The sequence below is a fragment of the Etheostoma cragini genome, chromosome 1, assembly GCF_013103735.1.
Source record: "Etheostoma cragini isolate CJK2018 chromosome 1, CSU_Ecrag_1.0, whole genome shotgun sequence".
NCBI classification, from domain to species: domain Eukaryota; kingdom Metazoa; phylum Chordata; class Actinopteri; order Perciformes; family Percidae; genus Etheostoma; species Etheostoma cragini.
In genome coordinates this window covers 16,617,103-16,634,988 of record NC_048407.1, presented here as the reverse complement: position 1 = coordinate 16,634,988, position 17,886 = coordinate 16,617,103, and the positions used below count along the sequence as shown (strand labels likewise).

General features: G+C 40.1%; 1 protein-coding gene across 2 annotated transcripts in view; it reads left to right on the top strand.

Moving 5' to 3' along the window:
- Positions 1-17,106, top strand: part of kif18a (kinesin family member 18A) — a 37,523-nt gene extending 20,417 nt beyond the window's left edge. The window contains exons 14-18 of one of the 2 annotated variants that reach the window (XM_034875934.1): positions 2,195-2,251; positions 8,340-8,715; positions 15,945-16,037; positions 16,139-16,236; positions 16,575-17,106. In XM_034875934.1, coding sequence (XP_034731825.1) covers positions 2,195-2,251; positions 8,340-8,715; positions 15,945-16,037; positions 16,139-16,236; positions 16,575-16,702 — 752 coding nt within the window. In that variant the 3' untranslated portion in view covers positions 16,703-17,106. Of the gene's footprint in view, positions 1-2,194; positions 2,252-8,339; positions 8,716-15,944; positions 16,038-16,135; positions 16,237-16,574 lie in introns of both variants that reach the window. The other variant, XM_034875926.1, reaches the window with a different exon arrangement.
- Positions 17,107-17,886: the final 780 nt, after the last annotated feature.

Here is a 17,886-nt window from a genome sequence, read left to right as displayed (position 1 = left end):
ATATATATATATATATATATATATATATATATAGCAACTAAAATGATGCACCACAGATCCTAAATAAATTAATTGTGAATCGCCAGACCCAAAAAAAGGTGGAGGGTGCGGTGTGGCCTTGACCAACTGCCACTTTGCTTGTTTGAAAGCCATGATGTCTCTCGTGGGTGGGCCAAATTCTTTGGGTGGGAAAAACAGAGAAAGGGCAGGTAATATTGCCCCTTATGATCTCATAAGGGGCAATATTCCAGATCAACCCATCTGAGCTTTTATTTTCTCAGAACATGAGCCGGATAGCCAGGGCTCATTTTACACCTATCGCCATTTGTAGCCGCTGGGGAACCATAGGCAGGCTGGGGGAACTCATATTAATGTTTAAAAAAAGAAAACTCATAAAGTGAAATTTTCATGCCATGGGACCTTTTAAGGCCTTGACACACCAGGCAGATAGCCAAGAACTAGTGGCAAAGAAAGTCAGATTTTTCCGTCTCCTCACGTTGATGCAGACCGACTCGGTCATGGCCAAAAAATGCACTTAAACACATCTCAAAGACTACAATTTTATTTACAAATTGTCCACCAAAGTCTCTAATCAAAATTCTGTCAATAGCAACCTTATTGTTGCTATTGATTGAATATAGTGATTGATTAAAGAAATGATTGACCAATTAGAGTCAAGTATTTAACCAAGCTGTTTTTACATCTTTTTTTGTTTTAATTTAATTTTAATTTATTTTTTAATACCAAGGACCACCTTTTGTGGAAATAATAATTATAGCTAACATGCTCCTTTTACAATACCCTATTTAGGTCAGAATATTACATAAGTGATAATGTAGAGCGAGGCGGTGGACAAATTACGTAGCTGCTGTTTTAATTACTGCAGGAATTGACCCAACATTAACTGAAGTGTTGTTGTGAGCTAGCGGACTATCAGCTGCTCAAATTCACATTAAAGTGAACATTTCTGTTGATGGTGAAGTGAGACACGGCAAATGGCTTCTTTGGGAATATTTATATGTTGACGTTTATGTCCCCATTCGTCTCATTTCCTTTCTGTACAGCCGCTGCATCTCGACACACCTGTAAGTTAATGTTAAACATGTAACAATATAGCTAACACATTAGCTTCACTGTGTCCACTTTTGGACGCCCCTCGCTAATAAACTATCCAGACTTCTTTCACCGGATTGATTGATAGCTGTCCTCCAGAACTGCATCTTTGGCAACGCTGTGTTATACTTGCCAGTAGTCTGTTATCAAGAAAATTACAGATTGCGTTCCCACATTAGAATTCAACCAAGTCATGTAATAATGTATGTTAAATGTCAAGATAGACAACATTAGGTCATTTATAGGTCGCAGGTCAGGAGAAGAGAACATTTGGCTGTAGTAGCTACATGGAGGGTGTTTCACACATGCATGGTTCTGTAATGTGGAAGGCCTAAAATGTAAGATTAAAATCATGTGTCACCTCATGTGTCAAAATATTGTTGAATATATTTGTCTGGTGTAAGGTAGTTGACATCTGTTTGGCATTTGGCATTTGTCCAGGTCTAGTGTGTATTGTTGAACTTATGAGATTGCACTGTTCATTTTTAACAGCATGATCTTACGGCACCAGGCATTCATGATATATAAGACACGCGGACGGTGGAGCATGATCCAAAGCTGCCTAACAATACTCAGTTACTATCATAAAGTCTGTCATTTGTGAGGCAGTAAACTCTGCACCTTATTCGGTTCCACTGCTGGCTTGTTTTAAATTGTATTACATCCAGTATTTCTGTTTTTTTGTTGAATTCTAATACATTGTCAATAATACAAAGAAAAACCTGCTGAATATATATATATTAGTTTCAGCCTCCTTTGGATCATTAATGAAAGATTAAGATTTTTGTTTAAGACACAAAACACTCTAGGTTGACTTGATCTTTGTGCAGTTCATTATAAATAACAAATGTTTCTTATGACTTCACACCTGAGCCACATTGCATCATGCGCAGGCTTTTGTGTGAGATTTGATTTTCTTGAACATTGTACTTGATCGAATCACAATATGTTCAGAAGGTTGAATGATAGGTACAGTCTGAAAAATAATAACTCTGTGAATCATGGCTCTTTATGTGTTAAAATGTTATGATGTGGTGATGTTGCTTCATTTTGAATCTCTTTATAATCTTTTAATTATCAGGTGCAGAAGGGCGCACAAGAAGAACATCACTGTGCAATGCTGCTCCATCACCAAAAGGTAAATCTACTCTCTCCCCAGTCATGCAACATACTGTAGTCATTAATCTAAATCCCCTGCATGCCTGTTAATCCCCCCTCAATCATTCACTTCTCTCCTTGTCACCTCTTACTCAATCCATCACACTTGCCCAAACACACTTTAAGAATTGATGCTGTTTTATTAAAGCAGAAAACACACCGTCATAAAGTTGTTTTTAATGTGCCATATAAATGTTGAATTGTTTTGCGTACGCTGAAATTTCCACTTTGCGGTGTGGATTTTTATTTGCTGAACATTTCTTTAGCAGTTTAAGTAAAAGGACTTGTTCAGAGTAGTAAAATAAACAATAAAAGTCAAGCATGTAATATAATTTGATTTATATTTGTGCTACAGACATTCTGCCCTGGCCAAAACATGAATAATGAAATGATGTGAATACTCACAACCAGTTTTATAGAGGGAAAACTGTACACATGGAACCTTTGGGGAAATGTAACACAAAAGCCTTTGTGAAATATTGCAGTTCAAATTGGCTGTAATGATATTTACTGCAGGTGGTCTATATTTCTTTGAAACATATTGTGGGAAATTTAACTTTTGAAAATAAAATACTGCTGCCAGATGACCAGTGTTCCTTGAATGTGAATGAAACATGGATGCACCAGGGAGTTCGTCACTACTGCTATAAAATTTTCCTGCAACTTATCATAAGTCCTGTCTTACCCTTCTTTCTATATGTCATACCAGTTATTGTATTGTTCCTTTCCTATTTGGTCATTTATTGTTAAATGCTCATAAATTAATTTTTCTTTGCCAAAACATTTATGGAAGTCTTTCCAAGTGTCGACACCTCCACTCACTCGAATAGTAAGCTATTATTATTTTAGCAAAATAAACTTAAATGGCCGAATTTTAACTTAATTCAGCATTTGATACACCCACAATAAAACTTTGGGTGGAGTTGGTTATCAAGAAACACTTTTTTTACCTTCTAGAATACCAGAATTGTACTTAATAAATCCGTTGTTAACAATAAAAATAATCAAGAGCATACAAACAATATAGCGAAGGATTTTAGATACATAATGTAACTTCAACAATGGTGGACACACCTGTACAGTAATATTGCTAAATGTACCAGACATGAAAATACTGTTACCAGCATGCAAACATCAGCACCTTTAAACTGTCTAGACATGCGTTTCATTTTAACACAACATACATGCAAGCCTTTTAGAGGCTTAACAATGGTTTTTACAATAGGGAATTATCATATAGTTTGATCAGTGTAATTTATTCAAATACTGTATGTGTCTTTTGCATCAGTATGTTCCCATTATTTGAGTCATTTAACCACAGTTTTATCTTTCTAATAAAATCATATATGTGCATCCTCCTCAATTATGCATTCACTTGTTCACACTTGCATCTTTGAGAAGCATGTTGATCTTAATATCAGAGTTACCGCTCACAAATGCATATACACAATAAGTTCAGCTTTATACATGTGCAGCATTATGAGCTATGTTAAATGACCGGTTGATTACTGACAAATTCTAAGTGACAGTTGACATAACAGATGTTTGAATGAAAAAAAGGCGTTTATTTTGCATTCAAAATGCTCTCATCTTATCTTGATGCCATTTGGCAGTCCCTTACTGCTTCCTCAGCTCTTAATGGTAGTCACTGCAGCATGTTATGAGAAATAGCTCCACCCTGCAGCTTGCAAAGCCAATCAAATTTAATCGGTTTTAGAGTGTTGGGGTTTTGAAAGAGCGTTAACTCTTTGTGGGCTGCTTAATAATAGCAAAACACACAAAAGGGATCTCTTTGAAGGAACACTATTTAGTGTTGATTAAGAGCATGTCCAGACATGCATTTATTAATAGCTTCAGGATTTTTCATTCAGCTACCTCTCACTGACCCCTTTATACTGTTCTTTTTATATTCCCAGTTGATACTCTACCTCTCACTTCTCTCTTATCTATTTTTTCCTCCTTAGATTTTTGCTGTCCCTTTTGCTTCAAACATCTGTTAGTCTGGCTTTTACTCCTATTCTACCTCTCTTTCCCTCCTACCCTCAAATGTTTTCTCTGTCTGTCTAGCATCTAACCCTCCCAATCCCTCTTGAGCTTCATTCATGAAAATGCAGATCCACAGCAGGGCAGGAAAAAACGTCAACAGACGTAAACTCCCCTGCTCCACCAACCAGAGAAGGCGCACTATAAAAAACAGAAAGCAGCAACCAGGCGACCCTAATTCAGTGCAGCTTCTGCCAGAAATAGCAACTCATGCATGTATTAATCCCCTACAAGCCAAAAATATGTGATTGAAGGAACTCTGCTGCCATTTATTGCTAGGGACAACTCCTCTGCCACAGAAAAGGGCTATTTAATATCTTCTCCTCACTCTGTGTGCTGTCTGAGGTCTGACTCACATTTGCTAAATATTGTATTTTGGTATTTAAGGCAATGTCTAAATCATTCACCTTTGCATTGACTTACTTCATGTGCAAGTATTTTTCCCCTTAAGCCTGTCCCTAACCCCACCACACTCCTGCAGGAAATGCCATGCGTGTAATGGTATTTATAATGTGATGCAGAGAGCATGATCGAACCTTATTCTTCTCTGCAACCTGTGCAAGTTTTTGTTGCTATCATTTTTAAATAAAGCTAGACAGTGTGGCAAAAGATTAATTGTATAAGGTTTAACCTCAAAAGCCGTACGGGGCAATCCTCCTTCAGAGTGTACTCCACATCCATGGTGGTCACAGCATTCCAGTGATGGACTACTCAAGTTGCTATTCTCTGGACTCATGACTCAACTTGGACTTGTGCACTGAGGACTTGGACTTGAGCATTCTTGACTCAGATGACTTGGAAGTTGGATGAAGTTTCTGACTACTGCCTAAACGACCGGTATCTACCAAACCAAATAGCATCGCGGATTTAGGTGCCACTTAAATGCCTGCGTGGCTCTCTGGTGCTCCAATACAGACGTTCAAGAACTCAAAAGCATTGCTGCATGTGACACTAATTTACACTAACTTACACTTGGCAGCAGGCGAGCATGTCAGTTGTGGAGCGAACCGTTGAGCATCCCCGTCCGCTGCAGATAGCTGACAGGATTAAAACAGCACCAGCTTTCAATAACTTTAGAGTGAAAAATTCTTACAGTGTACATTGATGTTAAAATGTATAAAGGTTGAAAGGACGGTCTGAAATGTTTTGCACGGTCTTAGACTGTACATTTGTTGGTAAATGTGAGATGTTCAAGTTATACATCTTGTCTTCATATCAGAAACAAGGAAATAAGTTTGGTGACCTACATTAGTTACGTAAACCCGTTCTCCCTCCCGCTTGGTCAGTGGCTCTTAGTGTATCACATACTGTGTCACATACTGACACAAAGTCTGGCACGTGGGACTGCTGTGATTGGTTGTAGTCTTGGGAAACGCCACTTATTGGTCATAGTCAAGGTGATTGGTCAAAATTGCAATTTGCACTAAATTCATGGTGATTGGTTGAATTAATCTGAATTGTTGCGATCATGACATCGCAAATTCCTGGAGGGACTGAATGATGTGCGTCGCCTACTACATGTTCAAATTAGAAAGATACAGAGGGATGCGAAGTGGGACTCTAAAACTGGGGATTGGACTCTAGCTCTCCAACTCAAACACTGGGGACTCGCGACTTGACTTGGACTCAACAATTGGTTACTCAACTACACCACTGCAGCATATAATAATAATATGAAGTTACATAGCGCCATGGTTTTCAGGGCCAGGCTTCATGAAGGGATGGAATTCTTGTAATAATGTCAGGTCATACTCAATGCTCAATATTATTCATGCTCTCCAGCAAAGACAGGTTGATGGCTTAATACTTTCTTTGGATGCAGGCAAAGCCTTTGATCGGGTTGAATGGACATATTTATTTTATTGTTTGGATAAGTTTGGTTTAGGGGATACTTTTATCAGATGGGTCAAGGTCTTGTTTAGCAATCCCAGGGCGTCCATTCTGGCGAATGGGCTCAGATCAGACAGCTTCCCTATACATAGAGGAACAAGAAAGAGATGTCCCCTGTCTCCTCTTCTCTTTGCCATGGTTATTGAACCTATGGCTGAGGCCATAAGAACAACACTCTCCATACTGGGTTTACAAGTGGAAAATTCTTTTCATAGAAAAAGCCTATCTGCTGATGTTGTTTTGATTTTGATTTCTAGTCCAGAGACATCAATACCTGTGGTATTTGGTATTATTGATTTATTTAGTCACTTCTCAGGGTATAAAATTAATCTGACGAAATCAGAGGCAATGCAATCAGGTAGCCTAAATTCCATACCAGTAGCATTACCCTCCTTCCCCTTTAAGTGGTCATCATTAGCTTTGTCTATTTAGGTATATTCATAACCCCTGCATTAAAGCAAATGTATAAAGCTAATTTTGTTCCCCTGTTTGAGAGGGGAAGGCAGAATCTGGAGCGATTGAGTTTTTTACCAGTCTTCTGGCTGGGACATATAGCCTTCTGTTTGCTAATGGGGTCATTAAGAAACTACATGGCTGGCTGAGCTCTTTTATATGGAGTAAACGTAAACCCAAGCTAAAGACTTACCAAACTTAAGACAGTGTGGGCATATTTATTTATAAATGGGTCACACATAAAACAGCTTTGGTTTGGCTGGATATTAAAACCTTACTTTCAGGAGATCCATTGAGGAACCTGCTTTTTATTAAGAAATTTAAAACTATCATGTTAAGCTGTGACAACCCTGTTACACTTAATACAATTATGGTGTCATGGTGGTTAATGCGTTGACTTGAAGGGATGTATAAATTAATATCTGTTTTCACTCCTATTCCTAACAATCCTGACTTCTAGCCGGGGTGAATTGATGCTGGCTTAAGACATTGGGGTAATAGTGGCATACACCCATTGAAAGATTTACATACTGATAATACGTTAGTCATTTCAACAAATGGTTGAGAAATATGGTATCCCCAGACAAGATTTCTTCCAATATCTACAGATTAGACATTATATACTGCAAAGCACCACCTTAATTGGTAATCTTGAAGTATCTTCTGTTGAAATATGCTTCTTTCAAACAGTTGGGAAAAGGTCTGTCAGCCTTTTCTATGCAGCTATGCATTTTGTGCTACCGCTGCCTTTGCAAGGGCTTTTGGACGAATGGGAGAGGGACCTTTCTGTTACTATCAGTGATAATGAGTGGGAAGATACACATATGGAGATATGCTAACTTCATTTCTAATTGTGCCAGAGCAATACAATTTAAGCTTATATGCAGATTTCCCCCCAAACTGCATTATTTCAACCCTACTCTTTCACCCATGTGCCTTCAATGTAAAACCAAGGTTGGTACTTTATCTCATTGTGTTTGGTCTTGCCACAAACTACAATAGTACTAGCTTAATATTTGATCAGGATTGCAGCTTGAAGCTGCGGATGGACCCAGTGTCTCTCATTCTAGGCCTCCCAGCCAGATATGTACTGCTGGCAAATAAGAGATTGTACTGTATTCTCACGTATGCTGCAAGGAAGAACATTTTACTGCAGTGAAACAGTAAGAAAGGACCAACTGTTAAGTGTTGGCAAAGGACCACTGAAGTACTTGACATGCATGTGACATTCACAGTCAAATCAATTTTTCAAAGTTTGGGGGCCCTATTTGAATTATTTGGAGCCTGATGTTTCTGCCATCTTGCTACAGGGATTACCTGAAAGATCTTGATAAGAGTGCTGATTTCCCTTTATTTGTAACTTTTGGTTGGATGTGACTGAGCCAGTGTTGTTTTTGGTTTATTTGTAATACTTATTTTATTTGTTGTAAATGTGAAAACTAATATAAAATATTTAATTAAAATACAAAAAGAATGCAGCCGTTTAGAGGGAACCTTGTACATTTGTAGAATCTCTTTCATATCCAGGCTAAATTGGTATTGTAACTGAACTGTTCCTAATCTAATTGATATCAAAAATATAAATTGATTTGGAATCAAATTAATTTATGACTTTGTGAATCTGAATCTAATAATTTGTTTAATTTAGGTTAACTGTTGATGGTTAATTGTTTTGTTTTTAGGTGGAGGTAAACAGACCGATACGAAACCGGAACCATTGCGCAGAATGCCCATAAGGAGAAATCTATCTGCATCATTGCCACCGCAAAGCCCCCAGGCAGCCACCAAGGCCCAAGTGTTGGAGGAAGGGATTTTCCCACTCCAGTGCACACCAGAACCTTCTCAAAAAACTGTTCATGCCCTGCCACAAAGCTCCTCCAGCACCATGGATCCCAACGTGACGTTTGAAGTTCTGGACAATGAAGATCAAACTGCAAGCAATGCAACCATCATAATAAGTAGTGGTAGTCCCTGTCGATCATCGACATCAATAGACTTTTCAGTTCCCACCCAACTACTCCATCCTCCCAAGGCCAGTGACGGGAACAGGGTTAAAAGGTGAGAACATATTCATGTCTTAACTTTTCTTTTGACTTTAAGATGTTTAACAGTGTATTTGATTATTTAGACACACTTCACATGATTTCAGAAGATATTTTCTTCCTTCTTAAAGTCAGTCACGTCAAAAAGTAATGTTACTCGAGAACAGCGTGTAGTTTATTTTTAGCATCTCACATTACGCTACTACATTGTAATGAATAATAACGTTGCTGTCAATGGGTTTATCTGCAAATGTTAGCCACCGACCCTTACCTTGAGACCATGATTTAATGTCACCACTAATTTTACACACAGTTTTACAACAGAACAAAATGCTGAGTGAACATTACTAGCTATGTTTTTTATGTTGGTTTGAGCGGAATGCACCCCCACAAACCTGGAAAGCGTTTTTTAAAACCGTCAGAGGAGTAACAGCTCTGCAGCGGGCAGACGCAAGCAGATGGACAGCAGTGTTAGCTTACATTAGCTTCTTGTCTAATCTGGGGTCTGATAAAAAGTAAATTCATCAAATTCAGTGGCCACAATAGGGCTGCACAATGAATCAAATTTTAATCGCGTTCATGATTTTGACTTCCCACGATGAAATTTGCGTGATTTTTTTTTTTTTTTTAACCGTCATTTCATGGAACGCTCCGTTTTTTTTTTTTTTGCAAAGCCAATCTACCGCTCCATAACCCTTATCAGATCATGTGTCAGTTGTTCACTGCATCCCGTGCAACTTAGTTTCTAGATGTAGACAGTCACAAAGGACAGAGTAACGGGAGGAAAACTCAACAGATAGCAGTCGGTTATACTTCGGTCTCAAGGTTTACCAGTAAACGCAACATTTTGTTCAGTCTGTTTTTAGACAAAAGCAATGACCAGTGCTAGTCGGTGCTAGTAGCGTCTGTTAGCTGTTAGCTAATCTAGGACGCACCTGTGCTAATGTCCTCGTATCCAATGCTGTTTATATGGATATGGTTTAATTTTGCGTTACATGACCCATTTGTTCTGTAAAGCCGTGCCTGTGTTGAATCTCTCCTCTTACTCTCTCTCCTCTTACTCTCCGCGCCCCGCCACACAGCGGCGCCGGTCCACACTTCTGACATTTGTCCCCAGTTTTAATCGTTATTAACACAGCTGTATATTGTTAAGTATTAGGGGCAAGCCTGTATTTGTTCCAGTTTTTCCGCGGGTAACTCTGCTATCGCGGCTGCCACGGCGAAGAACACAGAAGTTATTGAATGCAACTAACTTCAGTTGGTAGAGTAATAGCGTGTGAGACGGAGCTGCTGGCTCTGGGCCATAGATGTGACCCATTTCGAGAATATCATAGTTCATAAAAATGCAGCGCAATGAAGATACAGACGTTTCCTACACACGTGTGTATCCGTTGTTCGACCCGCGTTGGACCCGTTCATAATGAGTTAGCCGTCTCTCTGTGAGCAGCGTCCATCACACTCCCTCTCACAGTTATAAATAGCCTATGTGATGATCAAATTTGTTTTGGTTTAAATCAACCGATTATCATTTTGTCCATAATCGTGCAGCCCTAGTCCACAATGCTATTTTCCAATAAACTGTAGCTGTCATATTTCACGCGACCTGCGTAAGTCCAGATTTCATGTCGTGGTTTTTGTCGCAGTTTGTCACTTTGCCTAATATTGAGTGACAAGTAGTACTCACCCGGTTGTTTTTTTGGTTGCCATGATTTCACAAGCGATGACGTCCTGTCACTGTTCCAGTTGTGTAGCTCAAGTGGAGAGAGAGTGAATGACCGTTCGCTTGAGTTAAGTAGAGCAGACGGCTCTGCAGAGTTGTGTAATTTTGACTTTATGACTTTTCTCAAACCACATGAAGAGGAGGTGCGCAGCGTCCATAGCAGAAACCCTGTTGTGCGTCTGCCCTATTTCTGATATCGTGGTGGCAGAAATTTTACCGTGGCAGGCTGCCACGTTAAAATCAACATAGAGGAAACCCTGAAATACCTAACTCTTAAAAAAGAAAAACATGATTCCAAGTTTGTTCATTATTTATGCCTTGTAAACCCGGACAGTTCTTGTACCACACATGTTGATTTAATCATTATTCCCCAAAAGCATAAAATACAAATTTTAAGCAAGCCTCGGTGAAGAAGAATTATATTTTTAACATGAAAATTAACAAAAATGTATTGCATTTAAAAGAATAAATTGGTTCAGAGGGAATGAACACCGGCATCTCTCAAATGAGTCCTGAAAATGCTTAAAAAAACACATCCCTCTGGCTCCCCACTGAAAGTTTCAAAGCAATTGAAGGATTCTGTGTAGAAGATGCTCAATCTGGGTAGCAAATAAACCATTCAGAAGTGGTAAATCCACTAAACCTTATTCAAAACCAGACAGAGACTAGAGTGCAAACAGTATTCTCTTAGTATTCTCACCAGCAGTATGTTTCCAGACTGGAACATTGGGCCATGAGGCTCATGTCAGCTGAAAAGTGGCAAACCAAATAGGGGTGTCATAATAAAAGGACCAGTAAAATAACACAATTTTAGACCACAGTTTTTAAAAAAATCCGGCAGTAGAAGGGTGTGACTTCGGCCACTTGTGCGTGACCTCCTTCTTCTGAATGTATCGACTGTAACACGTAAACTTCCACCAAAAAAAAGTGTATAGTGCCCCCATCAGTTCCGGAAGAGGCGCAGCACCAATGCTGCTAATACTGGCATCGTAATCCCTAATACAGCATAGGAAACATTTTGAGCTATAGCAGCAGACAGGGTTTGTGTGAGTGATGCTCCAACCAGATGAGCCTTCACATTAACACAATGAGCATGTAGAATTGTCTTTGTTCCTTAGTGACCTCCAAATCAAAATGCATTGCATCAATTAAGGAAATGCTTATTGCTTGGGGAAATTTGTGGAACACACAGCTAAAGTTGACGACCTGTGGGGTGGAGGCTTGGGGCAGCGGCTATGGTGTCCCTGCTGCTCTGAGTTGACGTTGCCGTAGGTGCTGGCACCTTCTGAAGGCAGCTAGCATGCCAGCGGGTGCCGTCATCTAGTAGGTATGTGACTGGTCCCACTTGGTGGTCCACTTGCTGTGGAGTGGACCAAAATTACGCCATCTTGTTCCCCCTGTGCGGTCGGGGAGCACCAGGTCGCGGCATCTCTGTTTAAGCTTCACTATGCCCAGGTGGCCCTCATGTGCCATGGCCAGCACACTGGTGTGAGGGGCCCCCGGAATAACAGTGCAAAGCTCATGCGCCACACATGTGTCATTCCAACAAGAGAGCTTGACCCAAGAGAAGGCTAACAAGCTCCTTGCCCATCCCTGACGAATGTAGGTGGAGAGCTGGAAGATGACTGGATCCTGTTCTGAGGCTGCATTCAGTTCCTGCAGAGTGACCGTTTACTTGAGCGGAGTGTGTAGCATGTGAATAATCGCTCTCCCTTTTGATGTGGTTGGCGCTGTCGTGCGGGTCCTGGACAGGAACTGACCGAGAGAAGAGGTCTGCAACAACATTATCCCGGCCCGTGGTGAACTGTAGCGTGTAGTTGTATTGGCGAAGACGGTCGTACCACCGATGCAGTCTCAGCGTCTTGTGACCAGTGCCTGTAGAGGAGAGCAGAGCTGTCAAGCCTGGTGGTCCGTTCTCAGTGTAAACTTGCGGCTATAAAGGTAGAGATGCCATCTCTCGCAACCCCACGTGCAGGCGAGTGCCTCCCGCTCCCTAACTGAGTATCCTTGTTCGGTTTGGTTCAGAGCCCGGGAGGCGAATGCAACGGGCCTCTCAGTGTTGATCTGTACTTGTGACAGTCCAGCCCCTATTGCCATGGCCAAAGCATCACAGGTGACCAGAGTGTGACTGGATAGAAGTGTGCCAACAGTGGAGGTGAGGTGAGTTGAGCTTTGAGAGTTTGCACTGCTCCAGCGCATTCCAGAGACCGGACCAACGGCTCATCTTTCCGGAGCAGCTGTCACGGTGGGGCCGTTAGGGACGAATATTTAGGCATGAACTTTATGTAGTAGCTCTTCGTGTTGCATGCACTATCAGTAGTCAGTGTGCTGACATTGTGTTCAATATCCCACTGTCTGGCTACTTGCAGAAGGTTTTTTGCCGCACTACTGGCCATAATGCTTCTCTTCTAGCTTCATAACAGTCAAAGTATACGACTGAAGTTCCTACTGTGGGTAAATCATGAGGTGACCCTGAGTAACTGTGACTAGTCTCCTTAAGGGTTAGGTATTGTTTCGTTTTTTTCCCCAATACCGGTGCTAAAACAATACTTGCAGTGCCTGAACTGATACTCTCCACAATGCATTGAACTGTAACGTTATCCCCACTACGTGGTCAGTCTCTATCTATCAGTAGCAGCTAGGCTAACATTATGAAAGCGGCTGCTTTGTTAGCTAGAGTAGCCTACCAAAAGTTATTACCTGTTCACCAGTAGCTGTTGGTGCGTTCGTTGTCAGTGACTTGTGATCCTTGAGAAAGTCATCTGGTCTAAAATAATCACTACAAATTCTTTATGTCTTGGTGTCTTGATTTCCAAGCCAGCAGCAAGAAGCCATAGTTGGTTCCTTTTTGGATCCCGCATTGGAAATTTGTGGAAACTTTGTAGTGCCATCTGTTTAATGTATTTTAACAATTTCTCAATGCACACTGAAACACCATGTTGCCTAGTCTCACTTTCCAATCCAATGCTTCAATTACAATGTATTAGGCTACTTCTAGGTATCCCAACTGGAGTGTGCTGCTGAGAAACAAGTCCCTCAAAATGTAATGCCATCATTGAGCTGCAACGGTAGTTTTTGTTTCAAACATTCTTTAAACAGATATTTACATTGATAGTTTGGCGTAATCATTTATTTGCGTCCGGTGTAATGTGGAGTGGGTAAGCCGAGCACCAGCAAACTGTGCAACTAGAAGGACTGGATGAAAAGTGTTAAACGGTCTTCCCTGATAAATAATGTACTGGCTAACTTGGAAATTAGGTCCTTTGTCCAAAATTCTGAACCACCCCTTTAAGCTGCAGGCCATTGTATTTCCTGTTGAGTTTAAGATTCTTCCCCCAAGCCCAAACTTGACCCAGGTCTGGCCAATATTTCACGCCACTACGTATTCTCGGGCCGGGCCCTTGATCAAGCATTTATGTTTTTGAATCAGTACTTAACTAGCCTAATTGTGTCGGGAGAAAGAAATGCCTCTCCCTCTGTCCTACACTGACTTGAGCGTGAGGTAAACTGTGCTAAATCATGTCTCCCCCATCTGTAGCGCTGTCTTCGATAAATGCGCATCAGGCCAGATTGTTTCAGACCATGGCAAAGGACAGGAATAATTAGGTGATTGAGACAAGAAAGCCTCCAATATGGTTCTAGGGCTTTGATTAGGTTGCTGCCTTGATCTGTTACCAACACTATTCGGCTGAGGGTGCTACGGGTCGAGGTTCGTTTCTTCATTCGGATCCATTTGCCATCCAAATGACGCAGTTTACATGCTTCGTCCTTGTTACATTATTAATTAAGATCATTCAAAACAGATTTCTGTGGTTCAAACAACTCAAAATTGTAGTTGAGAACGTAAGTTTTATAAATTCAAAAATTGTCTAGTTTAAATCGGGCTCATAATTACAGTTGATGTGTTGAGCCAGGCTGGCACACAACGTTCTTGGGTAGGGTCGGACTTGATTTTTTTTTAAGTCGATCTAAGCTTTATTGTCCTGGTCCTGGAATTCTTACATTTACCTGTCAGCATTACAACGGTGTTTAAGCCAGCTACTAGCTAACGCTAGGCTAACATTGTCTGCTGTCATGTTAACTAGCATGCAGTGATGCTTCTGTTGCCAGAGAGCAGTGCAGGCTTTAAAGTTGCACCGAAACAAGGCACTGAAACCCACATTGCTATTTGATCCGGTACATGACGGTTGTTTAAGGGCCAGTGCAATATGAGCATCAGATTTCAGTACCAAACCCTAGTCTCCGGTGAGTGCAGTGCTGGTGCAGCAGTGCTGCAGTCCTTCGTGATTTCCAAAACTACGATGTTGCGCAAGCCCCAAATCACAGAACGCACGTCAGGTAGATGCGCCTCATCAAAATTAGTGGCATTAAAAGGAAATAGCTTTAACTTGTTAGAGTCAGTAAATCTCTAAATAGCTCTCAATCCCTGAAACAATACCTCATGAAAAAGAGGTTCGCCTAATCCCCCTGTATAATTTGCAGATCTCATTACCATGTACCACCCATACTAGCTTTATTTTATCTATTTATTGTAACGTTTGTGGATTTGCACTCTGCATCCCTATGCACCATGTCACCTTAACCTGACCTCTCCCTCTAGCCTCCTGGACTGTCATCCTGGTATGTGGTGAGCGGTGTGCCCTCCATATTTTTGTTCCAACATGCTTTCATTGATTGCATAATAATAATCTTTTAGTCTATACTGTTTTTATTGGTGACTGTTCCAGACGTGCGTGTGCTTGTTCGTGTGTGCGTGTGTGTGTGTTTGTGTGTGTGTCTCTGTTAATGTCATGTGCATACTGAAGCAAATCCTTGTCAGTTTGCACCGAGTTGTATGGCAACAAAGTCTTGAATCGCGTTCATTTTGACAGCCCCATTAATTACATAAAAGGTGATGCAGATTAACACCAAGTTACTTCTGGTTGTGAGATGTCACCAGCGGCTCCTAGGATTCACTCAGTCTACAAACCACTTCTTTGGTGTTGTTGTGTCCGACAATGTAATATTTGCTCACTTTGGATTTAGCTTTGTCCCGGAAGCAATGCCGAAATTCACTTTAGAGCAGCTTGCAGCTTATAATCAATATTGTGCATTTTGATTTATACCTCACGTCAGTAAGTATGGAGCTGCTAGAGGATTTTCTGCTAGAGCAAACTGATGATATAGTGTTAAAAGATATAACTTATGGATAGTTGATGTATTGACATCAGGGTGATCTTGTAAACTAAACAGCCAACCCTTAAAAGGATCTACTCATTTTGTACCTGGAGGTGCGATGAAGGAAAAAAAGCTGCTTTAAATTAATCTCAGAGCCCACATATTTTTCATATCCAAATTTCTGAATGCAGGTGCATCAAAATGAAGGGTCATATATCAAAACTTCAGATTTGTATGTACACTTAGCCTTTGCAATACAACACAAACATAATTATTAGTTTGAAGCATTATGATTTTGAATGCAAATGTTTCTTATGTGAAGTCCAAACAGCAAAGATGTCATGGTAACGTGAACCTCTGCTCTGTAGACAACAGATCCCGTCTTTACACGGCTTACGGCGAGCCAACCCGACTTACATGCACATGACGTCTGCTGCACAAGGGAAGCGTAAAGTTAACTGGTAATGTGCCTCTGACTTCTTCTCTTACATTCATGTAAACCATCTTATTCTATACCGCCAGTGGATAAAACACTCTGTGTCCGTTTTTTTCACTGAAGCAGTATCCAAGAAGAGTTAACAGAGGGTTTCTCTGCAGCGAAGCGCATAAAGAAAGATGTCTCAGTGGCCCGCGCGCCACTCAGAGTGCATCGTTTTGCAGGTAAGTGTCAATCCAGAAAAACACAGTTAAGAAGACATCCAGAAACAAACTACACATACACACGTACAGTCATAATTATTCACACTACAGACTGTCCATGACCAAAAGTGCAAACATACTCCTGATTCTTTGCAATGTAAGATATTTTTTCAATGAAATTTCTATTTTACCAAACCCAAATGTTTTTTTTTTTTTCAGTAGTGAGTTGCTGTAAGCAATCAGACTTATTTTGTCTTTTCATAGCTCCAAACTGTACCTGCAGTCATGATTCTTATTTCTGCACATTACGTAGTTATGTTAATTCTTGATACTATTCCTTGTTTGTTGTCTGTCCCCAGTTTCAGAGAACAAGCCTCGAAGAGTTGTGAGGAGCGTTTCCGAAGGAAATCTGCCTGAACCTCAGAAATCCAAGTCCATTTTCTATAAAACGTCCCAACAGTTTAAACGAGCGACCAAACGGATGTAATATCGTGCAACATGGTGTTAAGATCATGCCATTTTTCCTTTATGAACATTTTCATTCCATCCTTTTCCAACTAAATTCATCTTTTCAAAATATATAATATTAACACATACATTAAAACACTCATACTAACGGCAAAAAAAAATAAAACATGTCCTGTGGATGTTGATTTGACGAATGCCTGTACATTGTTTTGAACAATTCTCTAAAAAAAAAACGATCTGTCTTGTTGGTGAGCATATTTTCCCAGGCAGTTAATATCAGGAAGATTATCTGACCTCAAACGGAAGTACAGCTTCACACGAAAACTGACACTGCTCAACACGGCTGTTTTTATCCCTTTTTCCCCTCTTGTACAGTTCATAATGTGGGGTTATAGATATTTTATAATAAAATTGCTTGTAGCAGAATCTGTCTGTTTTTGAATAATTAAATCCCTTTCTAAGATTTAATTTCTGCTTTTCTGTGCTGAATTTGTTTTTCAATCAAGTTTGGGTCACAAGATGTTCTAGCGATGTATAAGTGAAGACCAGGCTCAGGAAAGGTAAAAAATGAAAATTGAACTGACCTAGGAGTGACTCACAGCATAACTCACAAAGATAACTTTCTCATTGTCTTCCTGTTAAAAAGTGTTGAACCGTTTCCCATTTTTTTAGAAAAAACCCCAGCGCAGTGATTGATGGGATTCTATTTTTCTCTACCAATAGCTCAAAGGGCTTCAGGGTGATGAGTGTATTTCAGACTCCACATTCAGTCTTGGAAATGGTGTTAACACTAACTCAAACACTGATCCAAAACCTAAGTTAGGATTCACATTAAAATAAATAAATGGCTGCAATCTCCAGGGCATTCAAGAAGAGATGGTGGAGTAGTTCATTTAAATTAAACAAAGAAAGAAATACCTGTGAACTTTGTTTTTGGGTGTTGTCTGTTTTTTAATTTTCACAAAAGTAAATTGTAACAATTTGGATGCTTTAAAATGTCTTGTTCAGTGTTCAGTTGTACACCACTCTTAAGAGGCTGCTCTTAATTTATTCCGATAAGTACATTTTCATTTAAAGGTCCCATAATGTAAAAAGTAAGATTTCCATGTCTTTTATGATTATAAAGCGTGTCTAGGTGCTATATAAAAACTTGAGATCATATCAAAATTAAAAAAATTACAATCTCGTGTTTTACGAATACAG